This window comes from Pseudomyrmex gracilis, unplaced genomic scaffold (genome assembly GCF_002006095.1).
Source record: "Pseudomyrmex gracilis isolate BER0280 unplaced genomic scaffold, ASM200609v1 scaffold_9, whole genome shotgun sequence".
In the NCBI taxonomy this organism is placed as follows: Eukaryota; Metazoa; Arthropoda; class Insecta; order Hymenoptera; family Formicidae; genus Pseudomyrmex; species Pseudomyrmex gracilis.
The window spans coordinates 766,348-781,810 of NW_018020593.1; the positions used below are offsets into that span (position 1 = coordinate 766,348).

Consider the following 15,463-nt stretch of genomic DNA (forward strand, 5'->3'; position numbering starts at 1 on the left):
GACTCGGACAAGTAATAATTCTTTTGCCTCCTTTATTTATTTATTTACATAGCTCGAACACAGTTCGAGTCGTTTCAATGCGTCTTAGATCTTCAAACGAAATAACAACGTTGAGATTTGTGTATGGTGTGTGTTGTACATGTTTGTTATTCTCCTATTTTTTTTGTTCTTTCTCCGAAAAGCGAGTACACGTGCGCCAAAACAAAAACTTTATTTTCTTCATTCTCTTGAATTACAATCGCTTTGTTGTAAAAATGTATATTTTATTCACTTTGTTGTATCTTTTGTACATAGATTTTCTCTCGCATTTCCGAAAGAGAACAAGGAGCGCGAACGCGCGTCTTCGCGCGCGAACAGCAAATTGTCGAAATTGCAGAAAAAAAAAAGTGAAATTGCTAATAATGTTTTTGTTTTTATTATTGACAACCATTTAACACGTAGTTTCATTGTCACGATAAAAACTTCTTTAGTATAAATTGAGGTATTTTGTGTGAACTTATTTTCTAATAGAGATTCTCTAAACTTAACTCCGAATTACAGATTAGTAGTATATGAAATTTTACATCTTTGATGTACAAATTTTATAATACGATATTCTACACATACGTACACAACATTTATCAATAATACAATTATTGAGATTCGATTTAATAAATAACTAAGAAAGTTTAGTTGTTAAATAATACTTTTCAATAAAAATAGACGTAAGTTTTCCTTTTTACGTCTCTCTAGTATACTATGCATAAGTTATACTACAAATTACAATATAAACGTAAAATTATTAAAGCATTATCTAACTTTATGTTTCACAAGCTGCAAAAAACCGATCTCTTATACCACGGTGGTATGTCAAACTGACTTGTGTGATATTGTTCTCTTACAAATCTTCAAATTATTACAATATTTTTTAAATATTTACAATATCGTCACAAATCTGAATAAGATGTTTTCACATCGCAACAGCAAATAATGTCAAAATATAAATAAACATCTAAACGGTGCGAAAATATTAAGATACGTACTTGGATATTTAAGAGAGAGAGAGAGAAATACTTTAAAATCCGTGGCAAAGGCGCCGATCTCTGATGCCAGACTGTGTCTGTATTTTGGGTGACAGCAATTATTATTATGGAATTCGCGAATAGTACGACGGAAAGCGCGGAGATTTGCGATATGCGCGAATCGACAAATCTTCCCGTTTTACAACTTACAAATTTCGCACGAATCATAAATCATTATTTACAAAAACTTGAGTTTTATAGTAGAATTTATGGCTTAAACATATAAAGTCCACATGCTTCGTTTGTGTTGTCCTGTGATATATAGTCCCATTGTATGCAGTACTTTTCATCAGAATCGGAATTCAGAGTCATCGAAAGTAAATTAGAATAGAAATCGTTAGAATACGTTTTTATACTTTCTTTCTTCAATATGGACTCAGCCATGTGAAGGCAAGTTTCCTTCTCGATATCAAAAAATACTACATCTGCGGTCAAATGTTCACCATGCCTTCCAGACCTGCTTGAATAAAAGACATCATTTATAAAAGAAAAAGAGGTTTATACTTAAAAGTATTTAATTCATTTAATAAAAATTTAATTCAATTTAATTCTCATTTGCTTGTTTTTCGACACAGGTATTATGGATATATGATGATTCGAAGAAGAATCGAAACGTTGTTATTTACTTTTTGAATAAACTACATTCTACACACGATCAACAGTGTTTTTCAAGGCTCGTATTGGCCCATTTACGATTTTAAAACACAACTAAACACAATCTTGAAATAGTTTTTGTTATCAAAGAAAATAACACATTTTGATTTTAAATATTACACAGAAATTAATTCAAGATTACCTCTGTATTCCGCATTTGTATGTTAGCCAAGACAGCTGGTAACGGAATCCATTGAAGAACCACACAGTGGAATCGTGTTGCGAATATATATTTGATTTGTCTACTTTTTTAATAGAGGTTATTAAATCATTGCAACGTTCATAATCCGTATAAAGATGCCTTACAAGCTTCCACTGTCGGCATCCTCTGTCGAAACGTAACTTTACTCGATTTAAGAACTCCCATTTATATTCAGGAGAAGACTGTGATTCCTTATCTTCTTGAGATCTGCATGCATAAAAGAGTCATTTGCGAAAAGAACTATATTTTAAAATATATTCAATGTATAAAACAAATTGTTGATACGCAAAATTTTTATTAAAGAAAAATACGCAATTTTTTATTAAAGAAAATAAAATTTTGTTTTTAAACGTTATAGATCATATTAGTATTTTTTTTTGTTAATTTTTTTATCGTCTTTTTGCCAGTTTATAAAAATTACTGATTGTCTCGCTTTGTGCGTTTAGTATGTAAAAACGTGATAGGCAAACCTTGGTTCATGGTTTTCCACCTTCTTTTGAGGAGGTATATCTCTTCTTTCAGTACTTGCATTATTGTGATTTAAGACATTTTTAGTAAAATCATCCCTCTTGAAATTATCTTTTTCCATTGGTCTGCTTCTCTCTTCTGCAAACTGATCCTTTGAATTTCTATGCTTCACGGGTTTTGTACTTGTATCATATTTGTTTTTGATAACGAAAAAACTCTCAGTTTTGTGCTAAAAGAAATTTACACAAGTTTTGAAACTTCTGGAATATATCGCATAATCTATGAGTACTTCCTATTAATCAGAAAATCTATTTAAAAAAATCAACATTGTTGCTTAAAAGATTTACATTTTTTGATGCACTGTTAGCTGTATCTATATTATCTATATTATCATTATAATCGGGACAATTGGCTGTATCTATATTATCTATATTATCATTATAATCGGGACAATTGGCTGACTGCGAGTGCGAACAAAATATTTGGGACTTGCGGTCTATCTTATCTGTAATAGTTTCGTCAATCCTGTAAAATAATTATTTTAAATCAGGCTATTTATTACAAAACTATTGCTGAGTAATAAGTTATTGTTATTTAAATTATTAGATTAACATGTTAGTAGCTAATATTGTTTGTGTATTATTTAAGTGATGTTATTATCCAGACAACACGTCTCTAAAAAACGACTTAAAAATATCTTCTACTGTCTTTTAGACGTTTTCAAAATGTCTTTTGGTTTTTCCACGAATTAGAAAAAATAAGAAATCTAATGTCATTGCAAAGCCTCATTAATTTTTCTCGACTAGATCTAGAATTCAGTAATATTATTCGAAATCAATTCCGAGTTATTTCTTTTTTTTTTTTTTAAGGAAAAGAATGAAATAAAAGTCAGAACCGATTTCGATCAAAATAATTTTGCTTTTCAATTGTTGCCATATTGTAAAAAAAAACGAAAAGAGAACTACACTTTATATTTTATACAACTATATACTTTCTTCGGAGTAGCAGAATTGTCTAAATCTTGTAACAACTTCTTTTTGAAAGAATTATCCTGTTGATCGTAATGTTCTTTTCTCTTATTGTTTTGTTTATATTTTTTATCATCTTTGGTATTTATTTCATCATTCAACTTTCGCGATGTTTTTGGAAAACAGTATTTATCATCAAAAAGCTGATTATTCTCAGTCAATTTTAAACCTTTATCATTGGGATACTGATTTTTTAGATAGCACACTCTTTTGTTCAATTTGTTTCTTATCTTGATGTATTTTTTATGGATATGTGACATTATCTTATTTATTGTTTTTTTTATGTTGGACAGGAACGACTTGGACTTAGTGGCTATGTTATCACGATCGTCTTGTAAAACTCTGAAATGATAATACAATAATTGAAAACATATACTCAAGAAAACACAATGTGTCTATATTGTAAAATGTACTTACTTCAAAACAGTAGAATTACCCATATTTTGTGTATCGTTATCAAATAATACCAGTGTTTCATAAAAAGTCTTTACATTGTTTATAATGTTCAACGTTTCATTCATTTCGTTTTTCAAAGAATTATTATTGTCATGTATAATTGTCAACGATGATAATATGTTCATAAATATATGGAAATCATCCAATGGATGTGACTCATTGAAATATTCTGCAGTACTGGACAGTTCTGCAAACTTCTTATTTGTTTGATTGGAGAAATTGTTAAGCTGAGACAGCTGTGTCAATAATTTTTCGTTATTTAATATTCGCGCTTCGATTTTGTCCAATGTGGTCTTTACTGAAAAAAAAAAAAAAAAACAATTGAAACTTAAAATTAACATTTTACAGATCTTTTGTCAAATATTCAAACTTACCTTCTTCTACATTCTTGCTAAGATTGTCACCACTTGCGTTTTTACATGTTACAATTGCATCTGCATAATCATTTCCAACTATTGGCACACTAACAATATAGCTAAGTGCATAACCACAAAGAATTCCAACTGCAAACGCTGTTATAATATTTCTAACATTGGTCTGTATAATAAAAAAAATCTTATTTGAAATTCCATATATATTCATTCAGAAAACATGCATAAAGAAATAAAAAAAAAAACGTCTCTAAATTACTCTTTTAAATAAATGATATAAAAGATCAAAACTCTAAAACAAATTATTGTAACACCTTAGTATTATTTGATTTATATTTCAGTATTTGCAAAACTTGAGATGTTCTGCTGTTAGATGGAGAACAAATTTGAAGAGCATTTTCGTTTTTGTTATCCTCGTCACTTTCCGAGATGACAGATATACCGTCATCCTCCGTTTCTGTGCTCGGCTTTTTAATGTCATTATCTTTTGTCTCCTCTACCACGGTCTCGGTATTGGATTCCTGAATGTAAATCGAAATAAATAAAAAACAATTTAAAGATTGTCAACAGCTATTTCGGTAAGTTTCTGATTATTAAAGTTTACCTCTTCTGTCGACTGAGATCCTTTGTCATTATCGCTTGTCTTTTCTTTCCAATTCAGTCGAATCCACTTGTCTCCGTCAGCATTCACTTCTACCTCAACTTCTTCCAAATATATTTCGTTGATATTCACGTCATCCATTTTTTTTTCGCAATTTCTATGCGCAGTAATCTGTTACAAATATAATTCCACGAATTTGGAATAACAAAATACGGGAATAGACAAGTCGCTACGCAAAGTATATATTTTACCGAACATGTGCCAAGTCACACTGTACGCACACAACACAACTGAATAACAAGAGAATTTGTATTGAATTGGCGCGGAGGCGCGTAGGACACAAGAGGGGATGACACTTCCACGCTGTCAGTAGCGTCACGAGCGTCTTACCGACTAACTATTAGCAATTGCATTTGTTCAAACCACTATACGTCGGTAATCATACGTCTGCTCTCATTTCATCAAGTTGGTCTTTTTTTTACTCATTTATGCTACGTACTTTTGTATCCAGTATTGTTTCAAACAAGTCATTTACACAATTGACTTTGATACTAATATTAAATCACACTGCCAACTAATCTCAGCGCATATTTTTGTATAAATTAGTAAATTATACTGTACACAAAATTGTACGTGTTTGTGAATGAGTGTAATTGGAAAATTACGCTGCAATATAAGGAGTTTTGAAAAACAAAAAATTGTGGAAAACCGTATTCAAACGCGAATTTTCGAAAGACGCAAAGTAACGACCAACAGAGCAATCGACAGCATGATCGAGCACAATTTTCCACCTTTGAGAAACGATCGCGTGCTCAAAGCTGCGCGCGGGGAACCGGTTGACAGGGTGCCGGTTTGGGTGATGAGACAAGCGGGAAGATACCTTCCCGAATTTCAGCAGGTCCGTGCTCAGCATGACTTTTTCACCGTTTGCCAAACCCCGGAACTGGCGTGCCAAGTGACCTTGCAGCCGATAGAACGTTTCGATCTGGACGCCAGTATAATATTCTCGGATATCTTAGTTATCCCTCAGGCAATGGGCCTGAAGGTTGAGATGGTAGCAGGGGTGGTGAGTATTTCCTTTCAATAACACGTAGCAAGAATATTGATGTGTATGGTACTCAATTACATCAATGTTGTCATCTATTTTCTATAAAGAGAAAGTATCTATTAGGGTCCAGTTTTGCCACAGCCTTTGGCTAATCCTAATGATTTGGCGAGGCTTGTGCGACCAAATGTGGAGGAAGCTCTGAAGTATGTTGGGGATGCTATAACTTTGACTCGACACAAACTGGATGGAAAAGTACCACTAATAGGATTCACTGGAGCACCTGTGAGAATTTCTTCATAGTCTGAATTCTTTTATATTATTTGTTATGCAATTTAAGTGTTAATTGTTATTTCAGTGGACTCTGATGGGTTATATGATTCAAGGAGGAGGTAGCTCCACAATGGCAAAAGCTAGATCTTGGCTGTACAAGTATCCAGAAGATTCTCATAAATTATTACAGATGATCACTGATGTTATTGTGGACTATTTGGTGATGCAAGTGCAGGCTGGTGCTCAGGTACAATTGGAGACACGATATGACTCAAATAAGAAAGAAAGATAATTTTCTTGTGTAAAAAACAATGTTATGTTCTTTTTTAAGTTACTTCAAGTATTTGAAAGCAATGGGGATTATTTAGATGATGCGTTGTTCACAAATTATTCCTTCAAATATCTGAAACAAATCAGTGAACGTGTGCGAAAACAATTGAAGGAAGCAAATATTCCAGAAGTTCCTATGGTAAAGTTAATTATGATTATTCGAATGACTATTTTTAATTGTGTTAATCAGCTATATATTATGCAGACACTAAATCTGTTTCCAGATTGCTTTTCCAAAAGGTGCAACTATGAATTCCTTAAAAATCCTTGCAAAGGATCAAAGTTATGAAGTCATAGGTCTCGATTGGACTGTTGATCCTGCCGAAGCGAGGAAGCAACTTGGACCTAATGTCACGTTGCAGGGTAACATGGATCCTTGCGCAATGTACTCTTCTCAGGTGCGTTACACATGAACTAAATAAATTTTAAGTTCAAACAATTTAAATACGAAAATATATTTTTATTATATGTTTTGTTTTTTGTGTTACATATGTTTTTAGGACGAGATTGTGACTCGCGCACAAAAAATGGTGTTGAATTTTGGTAAGAATCGATACATCGCTAATTTGGGACACGGTATTTTACCGGACACTCCTATTTCGTCGATGGAGTCTTTCATTAAAGGTGTGCATTCAGCATAAATTTTATATACCGTACGATGAGCGTATTACATACATTTATTATACACTTCCAGTTATTGTTATTACATATATAAATTGATTTATTTTTAATATCCGTTAGGAATTTTTATAGCGTTTCTAATGTCAATAGTATTTTTTGAATGTTATTCTTCAATAAAGGAAAATCTTGACTTGTCCGTTCCATTACGTATTTCAAATAATCACGAAGAATCTGCTCGTTTTGAAACTCCTCGTTCAGCGAAGTTTCGCTTTTGAAGAGCATCCTGTACCGACCGTTTTTGATATCTTGAAGCATTTTGACCTTTCGTTGCTTGAAAACCAATGCTTGCAAATTCTGCTCATAGATAAGAGATTTTTCTTGTTAGACCAAAATAAACACACAATTTTTAAAATAAAATCAAAGGAATAGTAATATGTAAAAACATACGTGATACTTGATAGTTTCTGTTTGCGCAATTTCCTGATCCACGTTTGGCATATCGTCCTCTATCGTTTTTAACGTTGCCCGTAACTCGTCATATTTTTCTAATGCATCTTTTACTTGTCTTTCTAGCTCCGGTAATCTGTACTCAATTTTCTTCGTCTCCTGTAGATTAATTGCGGAAAATTTGATTCAGAAGAAAGAAAGATTTTTCCTCTCCAATCAGACAATTCATAGCAATTACCTTTATGATCTGTCTAATTTTCAGTCTTTGATCGGCGAGACGTTTGCAGAATATAACTTTCTGATTGTGTTGACACTTCGGATCTCTTTTAAGTTTGCTCGTAACTCTGTCCACTATCATTTCCCGTCGCGTCACGCAAAACTCCATATCGTGGATCAACTTTTCCTGCACTCTGCGCAAATGCGACAGGCGCATTTCCATTTTGTGAATTTCGTTTTTCATCATCGCGATATCTCCGCTGCTGCGCTCGTCCTTCACCTTCTTCACTGTTTCTTGCATCAGTTGCAACTGTAAACAATATGCTTTTAAATTTGCTTGACATTGAGAACTGTGACACTTTTGCATGTTACTGTTAACACATTTTCTTGTATACAATTTTTATTAAGTTAACATTTGAAAATTTACCTTCTTTTCCCAGGACAAACTTTCCTGTTGCGTCGCATCCAGCTTGTTCTTCAAAAGTGCCTTTTCCTCGTGAGATTGCCTCAAATCATTTTGCATCTTTATCAAATTCAATTCAGCATCTTCCAGGGATTTCATCCCTTCGGTTTTTGTGATAGAAGTTTTGCCTTCAAGCTCTTGCTTCATTTCCTTTTGCACGACCAGTTGCGCGTTTGTCTGCACCAATTTCTGTTGCAGTAGATTTAACACTCTCTCCATATTCGACTCTTCCTTATCGAGCACTTCCAACGCGTGCTCCAATTTCAAGTTCTTTTGCTCCATGATCAAAATTTCCTTATTGAGAAGATTGAGTTCCTGCAGTTGCAAGTCCCTTTGCTGGCTCAGTGTAATCATGTGGCCCTCTTGGCGAAGCCAGAGTTGCTGCGCTTTCTGATTGCTTTGCTGAGTCTCTTCTATGGTCTTTTCCAAGGATTTTATTTTCATGTCGAGAGGACTGACGTCCTCGCCGCCTCTTTGCGATAATATCTAAAACGAAATTTCGAACAATAGTGTAATAATTTCCATTTATAATAATTTCAGAGCTTCGGCAGCTAACGCGATACATCACCTCTTCGATGTTCTTATTCAATCTAACGAGTTTGTCTTGCATCCTGTCGATCAAGGTATCGTGAGTTCTAATTTCTCTCTGAATTTCATCTATTTCCTTTTCTTTCGCAACGTTACTTTGCACAAGTTCGTCCAATTCCGTCCTCTCGTGAGAAACGTACGTCTTCAATTGTTCCAATTCCAGTAACTGTTTGCCATAGGAGTTCTCCGTTTCCACCAACGCCAGTTCTTGTTCTTGTATCCTCTCTTTAGAATTCGATAACAATTTATTCAGATACCGAGCCGTTTTGTCGTGTGTGACCTTTTCTTCCAGTTTGCTGTATATCGTGTTCTCCAACTCGTTCTGCTTGTTCAGAAGTTTTGCCACTTCTCTATCGACCTCGTCCTCTTCGTTCAACAGATTTTGCCATTCCTAAATAGACGTTACGTTAAGATGTGTATACATTGTATTATCAGCACAAAGTGTGAATCATATCTTCACATACGTCTTGGACCACATCAAATTCACGTTGCTCCTGTTCGCTAAATTTCGACAGCTTGACTAATTCGGACTGCAAATGAGCAAGTTTGTCGTTTTCCACCTCCAACAATTTCGCACTAGTCTGTATGTTGTCCTGTATTCGCATGTGCAACGAAGTCAGGTGCTCGTTATTTTCCGTTTCCTTGTCGGTCTCTTTCTTTACTTTCTCTATTTCCGTGTGCAACGTGTTGAAAGATTCGCATATTTTTCTGAAAAGAAATAGATTACGTCGGTTTTTCGCTGTGATGACGATCAGATGATTAAACTAAATTGTACAATAATGTTTATTTATTTCTCATGACACTTTGACGAAGTCCTGAAAAAATTAACGGACGTATATTACGTACTCACGCTCTGTATTTAATTGCTCGTAAACGTTATTGCGCTTAGTTATGTTCAGCACAACGGAATTCCAGGCAGTGCACAGATTTTTGTGCTGCTTGTGCAACGCCTCCAGATCGGCGTTTACATCCGCGATCGTCTGGCCTATTTCAATTTTCTCTTTATTTTTCAGCTGCAGCTGCACGTCCAACTTGGCTATCTCGGTCTTGATCTCCCAAACTTCCTCCATGAGTTTGAATATGACAAAGTCCTTCTGCTCCTTCCGAGCGATCAGATCTCGCTGTATCGCCCTGTCCTTCTGCGACATTCGTTTGGAAACAGTTATGTGACTCTCGAGTTCCTTCTGCAGCTCCGCGAATTGCGCCTGCAGAGCTGTGAGCTGTTCCAGCTCGTGTCTGAGATCTTCCTCCTTCTTCTTTTCGTCAATTAATTTGGCATGAGCAGTCTTATGAATCTCTTTGGCTTTCTTCACGTGCGAGTCTTTCTCCTCGCGCAGCAAAATCACATTCGCTATCATACTCTGATATTTCTCTATCGCGGTTTTCTGCTGGGCCACATCTTGCTGAGCGTAATACAGTTGCAGGCATGTTTCCTCGCGATCTTTACTAGCAGATTTTATTCTAATTTCCTAAAATGTTTAGTGAAGATGAAATTTACATCTTTTTACATTTTCTTAAATTATCTTTTTTTTTAAATCTCCACACACACACACAAAAGAATTGCGAATACTCACAAGATCTAATATTTCACTGTTCAATTTGTTGTCAATGCGAATGAGATGATCTCGCAGAGCATCTTGAAATTTTTTCATCAACGAGTCGTCGGGATGCAGGACATTCGGTATTTCCACGGAGTTCGCGTCAATCCACGAGTTCTTCTTCTCTTGCTCCACATCGTTAGTTTTAAGTGTATTATCAAGAGAAAAAGCATTGTTTGCCGTTGGAGTATTCATCGTGAAAAATATTGTATATTCTAACAGTTTTTTTTTTTTTTTTTTTTTTAATAAACCTCTCTCTCTCTCCTGAAAATCATTCAGAAATCTACTTTACATCAAAATCGCTTCGCTTCGGACTGTTGTTGATTGAAACTGAATTCGTAGCTAAGGAAGCGTGACGCAAAATTACAATAACAACAACAGTCTTGCATGGTTAAATATTTTTTTTTTTTTTTAACTACCAAAAACGAGAAGAAACAATTTGTTTAAGTAAAAAGTTAAAATAAATAGCAATAAAAATTGGAATAATTTAACGCAAAATGTAATTTTACATATTTTTATCTTGTCGCGATTGAGATAAGGCATTCATAAAATTTATTTTTGTTATCGTTAGCCGATAATTGGTGACTGACAACAATATTATCGACTGTCCGTAATATTTGCGCGTAACGTCAGAATTTTATGTATACATTGAGGATACACACAGCTGTGTGCCAGTCTATTACCCTGCGAAATAACGTGAGGTGTCGTGCGATAGGAAAATTTTACGTACTTTTGACGGAACCGTGTGAACATCGGATTGACATCATCATGATAAAAATACACCCCTGACGGACGGATCATCATCATCGTCGTGAGAATCAATTGTTCGCATATTCTCGTGCGCGCGTTTGATAAAAACTAAAATTTTATTAATTGATTATTGTTATTCGCGAGAACACGCCTGGCATTATTCGCGACAATGTTGTTATTATGACGGTCTATCTGTTCCGGCGAGGTGTGTGCGCGCGACATCAAAGTTCAGCGTTTGCATGACACGCGAGGATTGGTTATGGCTAGGAAAATTACAGACTTCGTAGAATGACCGAGCGCAGTGCCGCGAATGCACGCCGCGGAAAAACAAGCAGAAACGATGCAGGCCAACGACGGAAATATGGATCAAAGCTTGCCGGAGAAGAGGACCATCAGATTTCGCGGACCGAAGACTCATGTGTCACCCGCCGACAGACGGGTGGAGAGTGTTGATCTTTCTCACTACCGATCGGGATTGTCGAACGGTCAGGAAGAGGAAGAAGGAAAGAAACAAGGTGCGTACACACATATGCGTGACCGTTGAGGAACAACACACAAAGCAATCGTATTGTTTGTGACACACGATAAAGTGTGTTTTTAAGTGGGTAAATGATAAGGTGACATTAATCACACACACACACACATTCGCAATAAACACAACATACGTGATGTTTTCCAGGTGTATCCTTGATGCAATTTTTACGGACGGAATTAACAAGGGGCTATCAGCTGGAACATGACGAGGAGAGATTTTCTGCTAGAAGAGAGAAAGTTTACTCATTCATAAAAATTCCCAGGGAAGTAGAAAGATTCATGACTTATGGCTTTCTTCAGGTGATTATCAGGTTGTTGTACAAAGGGATCAAAATAACAGAAAATTATTTTTATAATGATCTATTTATATATGTTTTTTTTTTTATAGTGTGCAGATTCTTTTCTCTTTGTCTACACATTTTTACCCTTGAGATTTGCAATGGCGCTATGGGCGGTGATAACAAGACCTTTACGACATTGTTTAAGGTAGATAAGACATTTAATTCAGTTAATTTATTTCATCTTTAAATATATTTCTTTTTTTTATTTAAATTTTAAAAATAGTCATATATGTTCCAATAAATTTGTGTAATAAATATTACATTTGTATAAATATATAAAATTTTGTATATTTATTTATTAATTAAACAATTAAAAAATTGATTGTGTTTTCTAAAAAAGAACTTTTTTCTTTATTTGCAGAGGTGGAAAAGTTCATGCAAAACGTAAGGAAAGGTATTTAAGCCCAGCTGAAGTGTGTGATTTGTTGAAAGGAGTTGTGGTGGTGGGTTGCTGGGCCGCAACCTGGAAAGTGGACACTTCTATGATGTACCATTTAGTTAAGAGTCAGTCTGTTATAAAACTATATATATTTTATAATATGTTAGAGGTGGGAGATCGTCTCTTCAGTGCCTTCGGTCAAGATACAATAGACGCTCTGCTGTGGACCGCTACCGAGCCGCGTTCACGCTCGAGCTCTAATCGTACCAAACATTTGGGTACTTTACCGCATCTTTTATTTGCTTTCACTTATGTGTGTATCCTTTAAATAAGATAGTATTCAGATACGATCAACGCACATTTAAGCGGTAAGAAAATATGTCCTTGACTGCAATTTCGTAGTATTACACAGTATATTGGTGTTGTTCCAAGCTACGACGTTGAACGTAGCGATCAACAGCAGCAATAAGGCTCTTCTCACGATTATGATGTCTAACAACGTAAGTGTATCATAAAAAGTGAAGCAATCTTTTTTTTTTACGTCAGGATGTGTTTAATATAAACTGTTTTCAGTTTGTGGAACTAAAAGGTTCCGTCTTCAAGAAATTCGACAAGAACAACTTATTCCAATTATCTTGCGCCGACGTCAGAGAGAGGTTTCACCTGACCATGCTGCTTCTCGCAGTGAGTCTGCAAACAATGAAAGAGTACGCGTGGCACAGCGATCGTTTTGCTGTTCTGTTACCGGACTGCGTGATGCTATTGTTAGCGGAAGTTCTCGTTGATTGGGTTGGTCCTCACTTTTAGTATTCAAATATATTTTATATATATTTATCATATAATTATCGCCAATAATATCGTATTATTGCGAAGGTGAAACACGCGTTCATCACGCGTTTCAACGAGCTGCCTTCAACCGTCTACCGGGATTACACCGTGAGTCTGGCGTACGATATGGCGCAAAGCCGTCGAGAAACCGCGTTCTCAGATCCGTCGGATCTGGTCGCGCGGCGAATGGGTTTTATACCCCTTCCACTGGGGGTCGCAATGGCCCGCGTTCTTTGTACAACTCTGACACCGTCCGCGAGACCCGCTAACTTCATACTTCTACTGTTTGCTTATTTTATACTGGTGGCTCTTCGCATATTGAACAGTCTGATCATTCTTGGCAAGGCGTGCGACATAATGTCGTCGCACGAGCAGCGCGAGAAGCGCTCGAAGTTGTTCCAGCATAATCGCGCTAACAGCGTCGACATAAAGAACCCCAATCTCAGCACGGCCATTTTCTCGAACAGTGCCGTCAGCCTGAACAACGTCTGCCTGAACGAGGCGTTTCTGCAGTCGGAGGAGAAGAGCGAGAAGATACAGTGCGTCGAACAGCTCGAGAACAGCCCGAAAACTGTGTTAAGAACGAAGAGCGAACCTCTTCTTCCTCAATGACAAAACGTAATAGTATAAATTAAATTGAAATCAATAATATTTTTTTTCTTATTTATAAACGTGTACATATATTCTACCTGTATATATATATATATATATAAGTACGCGCAAAAATGATATACAATAAACGCGTTTTGTTTTTTTTTTTTTTTTTGCAAAAATAGTTGTGATATGTAATATATGCATATATATAACATAGTTTTATATATAATTACTAAAATATATATTAATATATATATTAATGTATATTAATATATATGGCATATGTATAGTTTATATAATATATACTACATGTATATATAAAATGTGTAATTATCATGTATTATAAGGATAAATAAATTTGGTTACTATTTATTCGTACGGAAGAAACGCGAGGCGTTCTGTTTATGCAAAGAAAAACAAACGGAGACGATATACTACGTAGCATAATCTTACTCGCAAAACTGAGACTATGTTTCTTTTAAAACACTTGTTCTTCGGCTTTAAGAGTATAACAAAAAAAATTTTTTTTTTTATTGGTAATAACATTTTTATATAACGATTTGTACAGGTTGTGTGGCCACTAGCGCGCCAAGCGAGGCCACGTGACTGCTACGAAATGGCCGCCATCTTGAGCTCGACACAGTCCTTCGGGAACTTCGGGTTTTTCCGGCGACGTCGCTGCGCGCTCTGATACCGTACCTCTCGTCCCGCTCAGTTCTCCCTCTCGTGCATCCCTTCCTTTGCCCAACCTCGTAGTCGTCACATCTCTCTCATTCTCGGTCAGTACAGTTCATCTGACGTTTGTTCCGTCTTGCTCGGGACCGGGACGGTTCGATTGACATTGGTGCGGAACGTCAGCTAACGTCAGCGCAGCGGTGGAAGACGTCGGTCCGTCGCTCTTCGAGAGCGCGATCACGGGAGCTGATCCACGAACGATAGTAACAACCCGACGACGTCCTTGTCTAAGTACCCGGTCGCGTTGCTCCGCGCACCAGCTGCATATGAGTCCATCTCTTCTCACGAGCACCATCACGGCGAGTTGAATGGACCAGGGTACGAAATATCGAGTGCCTATCGGCGACGCCTGCGTGTCTATGCGTGTGTGCTTCGACTCGCTGTGCTTCTCGTCGCCGCAACAGCGGCCTCCGGACGAGGAGGACGTCGCTACCCCAGAAGCGGCCGGATCGTCATCGCCGCAGCTACCGACGCGCGGCGTCGCCGTAAGCAACACAACCGCGACCACCACGCAGGTCACGCAGCAGGTGCCACCGCACATCGGCGGAGGAACTGTCAACGCGATGGGTACTCTGAGGGAGCTTCAAGAACTTCTGCGCGCCAAGGAGGAGAGAATCACCGAGCTCGAGACGGCTCTCTGTTGCCGCGACGCCGAGATTCAGGAGCTGCGCAGCCACCTGGACAAGTTCCTGAGCGTGTTGCCGTTCAGCCCGGCGCCGCCGCTCACGCCGACGAAACCGCGGACGCGCGGTCGCGCCCAGGGCATCTCGGCGGAGCCGCCTCTTCAGGAACTCGCGCCGCTCAAGGTCGTCGACAAAAGTGACAGGTTGGTTCGATATAATAACGGCATTTCTGTGTTTTTGGGCTTTTTTTCTTTTTT

General features: G+C 36.8%; 5 protein-coding genes across 6 annotated transcripts in view; 3 read left to right on the forward strand and 2 right to left on the reverse strand.

Moving 5' to 3' along the window:
- Positions 1–15: 15 nt before the first annotated feature.
- LOC109861420 (protein PFC0760c-like) lies at positions 16–5,133 on the reverse strand. Of its 2 annotated transcripts, XM_020441061.1 has the most exons (9): positions 4,845–5,133; positions 4,555–4,761; positions 4,244–4,406; positions 3,831–4,167; positions 3,381–3,755; positions 2,733–2,910; positions 2,388–2,614; positions 1,858–2,124; positions 16–1,518 (listed from the first exon to the last, which is right to left on the reverse strand). In XM_020441061.1, the coding sequence occupies exons 1-9, from the start codon at positions 4,980–4,982 to the stop codon at positions 1,269–1,271; spliced, it is 2,142 nt and encodes a 713-aa protein (XP_020296650.1). In that variant the 5' UTR covers positions 4,983–5,133; the 3' UTR covers positions 16–1,268. The 2 variants fall into 2 exon arrangements, with proteins under 2 accessions (XP_020296650.1, XP_020296655.1); XM_020441066.1 differs by lacking the exon at positions 2,733–2,910 and having other exon boundaries at positions 3,377–3,755; positions 4,845–5,132.
- A 123-nt stretch (positions 5,134–5,256) lies between these two features.
- On the forward strand, positions 5,257–7,195 carry LOC109861459 (uroporphyrinogen decarboxylase). The gene is made up of 6 exons (XM_020441124.1): positions 5,257–5,907; positions 6,013–6,171; positions 6,245–6,406; positions 6,491–6,628; positions 6,714–6,887; positions 6,990–7,195. The coding sequence occupies exons 1-6, from the start codon at positions 5,485–5,487 to the stop codon at positions 7,128–7,130; spliced, it is 1,197 nt and encodes a 398-aa protein (XP_020296713.1). The 5' UTR covers positions 5,257–5,484; the 3' UTR covers positions 7,131–7,195.
- On the reverse strand, positions 7,151–10,819 carry LOC109861407 (coiled-coil domain-containing protein 40). Its single transcript, XM_020441045.1, has 8 exons — positions 10,399–10,819; positions 9,671–10,293; positions 9,289–9,532; positions 8,805–9,215; positions 8,201–8,722; positions 7,796–8,083; positions 7,558–7,716; positions 7,151–7,464 (listed from the first exon to the last, which is right to left on the reverse strand). The coding sequence occupies exons 1-8, from the start codon at positions 10,615–10,617 to the stop codon at positions 7,237–7,239; spliced, it is 2,694 nt and encodes an 897-aa protein (XP_020296634.1). The 5' UTR covers positions 10,618–10,819; the 3' UTR covers positions 7,151–7,236.
- Positions 10,820–10,984: 165 nt separating this feature from the next.
- LOC109861649 (protein TAPT1 homolog) lies at positions 10,985–13,948 on the forward strand. The gene is made up of 7 exons (XM_020441384.1): positions 10,985–11,687; positions 11,852–12,006; positions 12,095–12,192; positions 12,409–12,743; positions 12,829–12,926; positions 13,000–13,215; positions 13,300–13,948. The coding sequence occupies exons 1-7, from the start codon at positions 11,483–11,485 to the stop codon at positions 13,864–13,866; spliced, it is 1,674 nt and encodes a 557-aa protein (XP_020296973.1). The 5' UTR covers positions 10,985–11,482; the 3' UTR covers positions 13,867–13,948.
- A 542-nt stretch (positions 13,949–14,490) lies between these two features.
- Positions 14,491–15,463, forward strand: part of LOC109861390 (cGMP-dependent protein kinase, isozyme 2 forms cD4/T1/T3A/T3B) — a 29,407-nt gene continuing 28,434 nt past the window's right edge. Inside the window, exon 1 of the mRNA XM_020441025.1 lies at positions 14,491–15,409. Coding sequence (XP_020296614.1) covers positions 14,892–15,409 — 518 coding nt within the window. The 5' untranslated portion in view covers positions 14,491–14,891. The remainder of the gene's footprint in view (positions 15,410–15,463) is intronic.